This window comes from Rutidosis leptorrhynchoides, chromosome 1, assembly GCF_046630445.1.
Source record: "Rutidosis leptorrhynchoides isolate AG116_Rl617_1_P2 chromosome 1, CSIRO_AGI_Rlap_v1, whole genome shotgun sequence".
Classification (NCBI taxonomy): domain Eukaryota; kingdom Viridiplantae; phylum Streptophyta; class Magnoliopsida; order Asterales; family Asteraceae; genus Rutidosis; species Rutidosis leptorrhynchoides.
The window spans coordinates 179,440,139-179,447,385 of record NC_092333.1 but is presented as its reverse complement, the minus strand read 5'-3'; the positions used below and the strand labels follow the sequence as shown (position 1 = coordinate 179,447,385).

The window sequence follows — 7,247 nt, the reverse complement described above, 5'->3', positions numbered from 1 at the left end:
ATTACACATGGTCTTATGTAATTCTTCTTACAAATTGTAACATACTGAGTAACTATTAATTTTGAATTTTTTTTATCCTTGTAAAAATATTCATTTTGATTATGTATACGGAGTAGAATTTAAAATATTGTATATTATATATATTTTCCTCGGTGTAATGAAATTCTTCGGGATAATGCCGTAGTCTCTATGTCGAATTTTGGAAGAAAAGTATGGCACGCGATCGAATGGGTTAGCGCATATTACATTTAGAAAAACCAGAACAATATGGTATTTCACGGTAAATCGTGAAATTCCCCGGTTGCTCTAAATGAAATTCAAGCTAGATCATTCGAGTGGATATCACAAAGATCGAGAGGAAAGAAATTCGATTGGTTGAATTGGTTAAGTAATCCGAGTATCTACTTTTTTTTTTAAACGGCAAAGTAAAATATTTTATTATATATGAAAAGAATACATATTTGTAATAACAATTATTCGATCAAAACCAGAAAGATACAACTTTGAAAACGATATCTAAATCGAAAGATAAAGGCCCCCTAGTTGTCGTAGGAAAACGCCGTGGTCCGTTCATTATCGTTAAGGAGGATATTTTTACTTGGGCAAGACAAGCTGAAATGGGACGAGATACAGTGTTGGCAATTCAACGACAAAACACCTCGGCCCACCCCAATTTCTCCCCTCCAAAAAGACTACTCCAGGAGTGAGGCAAAAAACCTACAAGGAGGGTTATATCTTTTAACCAATGCCGGATCTCCTAGGTTGTAAAACAATCGAGTCATAACCCCGCAGATTTGCGATCCATATGGATCCCATTCTATGCTTATGCCTTTAATTCTGTCGGAGAACCATTCGAAGCTTTTTATTTGTACTTCTTTAAACACCATGGCACTAGTTGATTTCGCTTTAGAAAAAACGGTGGCGTTTATGCTTTTCCATATCATATACCCGGTTACCCACTCAGTGGCTTGCCATAATTGTTTACCCATCACAGAGGTAAAGGAGTGACCGTCGCCCATGAAAGATTCATTTATACTCATATTTGTATATGGTCCAAGATTCCACCAATCGAAAACACGTTTCCAAATGTCAAGGGCAAAGTTACATAAGATGATAGAATGTTCCACCGTCTCTAATCCATTATCACAAACGGGACAACGAACCGTTCCCAAATCCATACCACGCTTATCCAATTCCACCATAGTAGGTAGACGTTTAAGTCTGGCACGCCAAATAAACAACTCGACCTTGAGAGGGACAAAAATATTACGAAGGGTCATAGTAGCTGAAGTTTGATTAACCAGATATGTCCGAACTAAAATGTCAGTAAGCCTGATCACCGTAAACAACCCATCGTTACTCCAAGACCATGCCCATTCTTCACGACCTGAACTACATGGAACAAAACTAGACAAACTGTTAGTAAGGTTGGTGAAGTCCCCGATCAATCTCCCCGAGATATTGTGTGACCAACACCAAAGCGTGTGAGTATTGTTACCCTCCCAGCAGACATGATCGTGGATGGTAGAGTTTTTATTGGTTTCAAGTCGATAAAGTCAGTTAAATTTGTCCTTTAATAGTACATCGCCTAACTATCTTTCTTCTCAAAATCTAGTTCCTGAACCGTCCACAATTCTTTTTGTAAACGAGTTAGCAAAATCACGGTCAAGATTGTGTATATTTTTACCCACTTTCAGGATGCCCGCCCATGTAGACGAAAATCGAATAGATGGACAAGGAAGAGAGGCACTCAGGCCTCCCTCCTCGCCATAAATACTTTTTATAATGGACACCCAAAGTGACCCGTTTTCGTGTTTAAAACGCCACCACCATTTTGTGACAACCCAGAAATTTCCGACCAAATTTAAACTTAATCTTTATATGATTCTGACACGATAAGCAAAGTCTGTAATGTTGAGTCTCAAAATTTTTGAACTGTTTACATGAAGTCAGTTAATTTTGACTATTCCCGACGATTCACGAACCACTACTTGTAAAGAGATACGTATATATTTGAAATATATATAAATAATAATTTGAAATATATTATATTAGAATTAACTATGTAAAATAAGACAATATATAATTAATAATTATTATTTAAAGCATATCTATATGTATAAATAAGGTATATTGAATATATAAATATAGTTTCGAATTTATTTAGTAAACGAAAGAAGCACTCGTTTATCTTTCGATGGTTATTTAAACAAGTTAAGTTCAAACTTAGGTGATTTTAAAATAAACAGTAATCCGAAAATGAGTTCTATAAATTTTAGACTTATTAAAAATGTATTTAGGAGCTGTTTGTTAAATTTTAGAACTTTTTTATACTTTACCCAGAATTGAGAGGGACAGTTGATGTAATTTTTATTTAAGAAATTAATGATCAAATTTTATACCATAATGATCAAAATAAATAAATATAGTTAATTTAAAATTTTGGGATTTTTCTGAAAGACTTTTATCCGCCACTAATTATCAACGGGATACGAAATAGTAGTCCGTGAAAACTGTCGGTAACTAAATAACACATTATACATCCGTGATTGAAAAGTGTTTACTATGCATATTGAAATATCTATAATTACTATTTGGGCACTGTTTAAATTTTTGTTTCAACTCACTACATTAACTGAATATATATAGATGTATGTGGTATACATGCTTTATCACGATAACCATCACTCATTCTTTCCTTCATGCTTCTTGTCGACCACCATGGAAACCACCTCCATTTAAAACATCATTCAAAACCAGCAACTAATTCTTGATTATTCGTAAACCCACCCTCAACAAAACCCATTTCATCACCACCACTAACAACCATTATGCTCAACCGTCACCACCCTACTTGTTTCCTGTTTCTACTCGATATTTCAGCCAAACCACTTGAATATATTGTGCTATCATGATCAGTCCCAAAAGCATCACCACACTTACGGTTTACCACTATTCGAAAACTAAACCAAACCCACTTGAGTTGTGGTACTCGACAAAACTTATCATAAAAACATCATCAATTTATTTCTCCGGCCACTATGATGATTTTCTATTCTGGGGACGAAGCAAGACTACACACAATCGAATAAATTGCAGCTCGAATGGCTAATGTTACGAATTGGTACTATTCATCATCTTCTTGAAATATCATTCATGTTCCTGCTATTTTTTTTTTATTACCTGTTCAATTCAAAACAATGTTTCCGTTTCATGTTTTGGTTACCAACACCTACACCATCTCAAACCCACCACTATCACCACTCCATGCTCATTGTTTTCTTCGATCAACCACCATGAAATCACCCATTAAACTATTACGTTATCGTTTCCAAAAACCACCACCTTACTACTATTTTCTGTTACTATGTATGTTTTCCGTTTCAAACGAGCTATAACCAAAAACCCACTTGCTATCTCCGAATACCATTATTGTTTCTGCTGCTATGATAATACATAAAATAATGCGATAATTATTAAAAGAAAAAGTAACATTAGTGGTAGCCTAAATTATAGATGTTAGTAGACACAAGTGGGTGATGAAGACCCCATCCATTACTGTCGACATATTTAATTAAGTTCGCAAGCTAGATGATTGAATTGATATGCCTTATAAATTAATCGGGCTATTCATGGGCCATTAATTACAATTTGGGCCAACACAAGCCCACGAACAATATCACAAGACCAATAGCAACCAAGCTAGGTGTTGATCCTTTCTGTTTCTTTTTAGCGAGAATAACATGATGATCACGATTAGATGATCATGATAATTATGACAATTGATGATAATGATTATGATGATTATGAAGAGAAGAGGAGATGGTGATGATGATGGTTGTAACGACCCGACTTTTTTGACTTGCTTTTGTGCCTTGTGTTTTTGCGAAACTGCGTATTTGTACGTACTGTGCTATCTTATACTCTGGAATCTTTATACACATGGCTTACTTTCATTTATATGTTAAAACGTGCCTTTGAGTACGTAGGATAGTTAGCTTGATCACCGGAAGCCTTTATGACCGTTAGTGTCACTTGACGTTTCGAACAAACTGCGTACTGCGCGCACGTTTAACTTTTGTCGTAACCGGAATATTATGACTGCGAAATATTAATTATTATTTTATAATAATAATTACCTGGGCTTTTGGATGCTTAATTTTAATTAATTATTTACTAGATCACAATAGTTAGACTTGTTGGACTTTCTACCTTATTGGACCTTAGCCCACCCTACACTAGCTAGTGGAACAATTAATTAGCCTAAGTATTATTACTAGTGACCCATAATAAATAAAATAAATAAAATAAATTAATTAATGAGTCATACAAGCATTTGGATAAGGATTATCCATATTGTTACATGAGATTCTAGCATAAGTACATGCTTTAGACAACCACTAACCAAAAAGCAAAATGGTGTCCCCTCCCCTCCCCTTTGAAAATCACGGCCCTAGGCCCTTCCAAGTCATCAATCCATGTCAAAAATTTTGCTTATAAATACTAGCCATTTACCTCACATTCAACCACTTGCTCATTTGAATTTCACACACACTTGCTCTTTCTTTCTTTCCTTTCTTGTATTACTTGTAAGTTTTCTTTTTCTTCTTCTTTTTCATTTCAAATTCGTGGCATATCATCATCATTTTTATGGAGATCAAGTTCCTTTAACTTTGATCTAGATTATATCTTGTTGATTCAAGCATGAATCCTTCAAGAACATGGAAGATTCAAGCTTTCTAGCTTTGAATCTTCACCAACTTTGTAGATCTACTTCTTTTATGCTTTAATCTTGTTATTTTATGATAAAGATTCAAACTTTTGTTTGTAATCTTCATGCATCTTCAAGATCCAAGCTTTATGCTTCAAGATCTTCAAGAACAACCAAGATGCAAGCTTTCTAGCTTGAATCTTCATATCTTGTTGTTGGATCTAAGTTTTCTAGCTTATGATCTTGTTGTTTTGTTATAAAGATCAAAACTTGTATTTATGGTCTTCATGAAACTTAAAGATCCAAGCTTTATGCTTCAAGATCTTCAAGAACACTAAAGGTACAAGCTTTCTAGCTTTGTGACCTTATAAATTGTGTGAAAGGGATCCAAGCTCTCTAGCTTAGGGTTCCATCACTTCATTTGACCTAGATCATGTTCATACTTGTTTGATTGATGTAAAGTTTGCAACTTTGTTGTAAATAGGACTTGTAATTGTGTTAAGACTAAGGATATGATGTAACCTTGGTTCATCATCCATCTAAGACTCTTAAATGAGTTGTGTTACCACTTGGTCTTAACATATTGTGTATTGATGGTAGAATATTGGTCAAAAGTGATGCTAAACCATCAACGAGTTGTACACTTGAAGCTACAAGCATCAAGGATGAGAACCGTGATGAGCATCAAGCACCAAGAACCCCACCGGAGCACTTGTCCACTGATTTTCGTATCTGATCAGACCACCTAGGCTACTGGAAAGTTTATTTTTAGTTATTTCGTTTCGATTAGATGATTTTCCGTTTAGACCTCGTCTTAATCCGAGTTACGGTTTAGGATTTATGGCCTTCCGAAAGTCATTACACCCTATTAACGTTGTGCTGAAATTTCTGACCTACTCGCACTTAACCCGTCACCACGGTCAAACGAAGATGAGTTTGGTTCTGGAAATTGGTCAGCCACTAGAGGACTCAAATACGGAGCCATAGCCACTGATTACGCGTCTTTTCGATTTACGTAGAGGTCGTAGCAGCTGACCGAAGTCAGCCTATTATTTCGATCTCTATTCTTGTCAAACTTACTTAGCTTTTATGATGATGAACGATGATGATGATGACACTTAAACTTAATTTATTCACTTTTACACTTATTGGGATAACATACTGACCTAGTAACCTTTGACTTAGGTTGATGACCATTCGGACCGACTTACTACTTGCATGCTTTCATTATCGACTTTACCGCTCTTATCACTGTGAGTTATAGCATCCCTTTTTACTTTAACTATTTTGGGACTGAGAATACATGCGCTTTTTACGTTTTACATACTAGGCACGAGTACTTAAACTTTATATGTGTGTGGGTTATACAATGGCATAAACATTCCCCTTAGCACGGTAACGTTTAGTCATTGGTTTTTGAACCGGTGAACGCGAATCTTAGATATAGATCCATAGGGTTTGACATCCCCACTCGGGCTAGTCGCGCTAGCATTTAACGGGTGTTTAATACTTCGTGAACATACGCACTCGCCAAGTGTACTTTCAGGGGGTTATAAACGTTAAGTCTAGTTACCGGGTGACCACGGTTATACATATACTTTATCATACTGATTTGAATTACTGATTTGAAACGCTTGTTTGAAGTACTGAAATCTCGTGGCCTATATTACATTACTGATTACAAACAAACTATAGCTCACTAACATTCGTGTTGACTTTTAAGCGTGTAATTCTCAGGTGCTTAGACGTTGTTGCTTCCGTTGTTAGACTTGCTGTCTTGGTGTTATAAACTTGCTGTTACAGACTTGCTGTGTTAGACTTCCGCTGCATTACTTAGAGATGTCTCAAGCATGGAACTTTTACTTTGCATTCACAACTTATGTTATTTTCAAAACAATAGCTTTGTAATGACCTTAGTATCATGTACTCCTGTTAATGTTTCCTATTCATCTTTTGTAAAACGCTATCTTTTCATGAATGCAAATCGGTTTTCCAACAGCATATAGTGTTTGACCATGTAATGATCCTGTTGTTGATGATCCGTACATGATGGTTTTGTACGGGGCATCATATTTGGTATCAGATCATTGGTTGTAGGGAATTAGGTTGCATTAGTGAGTCTAGACCGGGTCGAGTAGGATTCACTAATAGGACTAATCTACAACTTGCTCGTTTACTTGTTACTGCTTACTACTGCTGCATGCTGCTGCTTACTTATACTGCCATATGATCTTGATGCATGCTAATGCTTACTCTTACTACTATGAGAACTTGCTGTATGATATTGCTTATCCTCGCTACTGCATGCTACTATCTGCTTTTTGCATAATACTTCTGTTGATACTATTATTACTGCCACGCTATGTACTGCTGTAGACGATCTAGACTGCTGTAGTTACTATGCCTGATTACGTGTTTGCTACCCGTATGCTTTTCGCTGTACCGACTTGGAGAATTTATCTTTCCTAGATCAGATGTTTTTCTGAACCCTTTCCCACTCGTCTAACCCTAAGGACTAGTATTGTAATCCAACTGT

General features: G+C 35.9%; 1 protein-coding gene across 1 annotated transcript; it reads right to left on the bottom strand.

Moving 5' to 3' along the window:
• Nucleotides 1–692: 692 nt before the first annotated feature.
• LOC139892289 (uncharacterized) lies at nucleotides 693–2,830 on the bottom strand. The gene is made up of 2 exons (XM_071875345.1): nucleotides 2,758–2,830; nucleotides 693–1,387 (listed from the first exon to the last, which is right to left on the bottom strand). Exons 1-2 carry the CDS (start codon nucleotides 2,828–2,830, stop codon nucleotides 693–695), a joined length of 768 nt encoding a protein of 255 aa, XP_071731446.1.
• Between the last annotated feature and the right edge of the window lie 4,417 nt (nucleotides 2,831–7,247).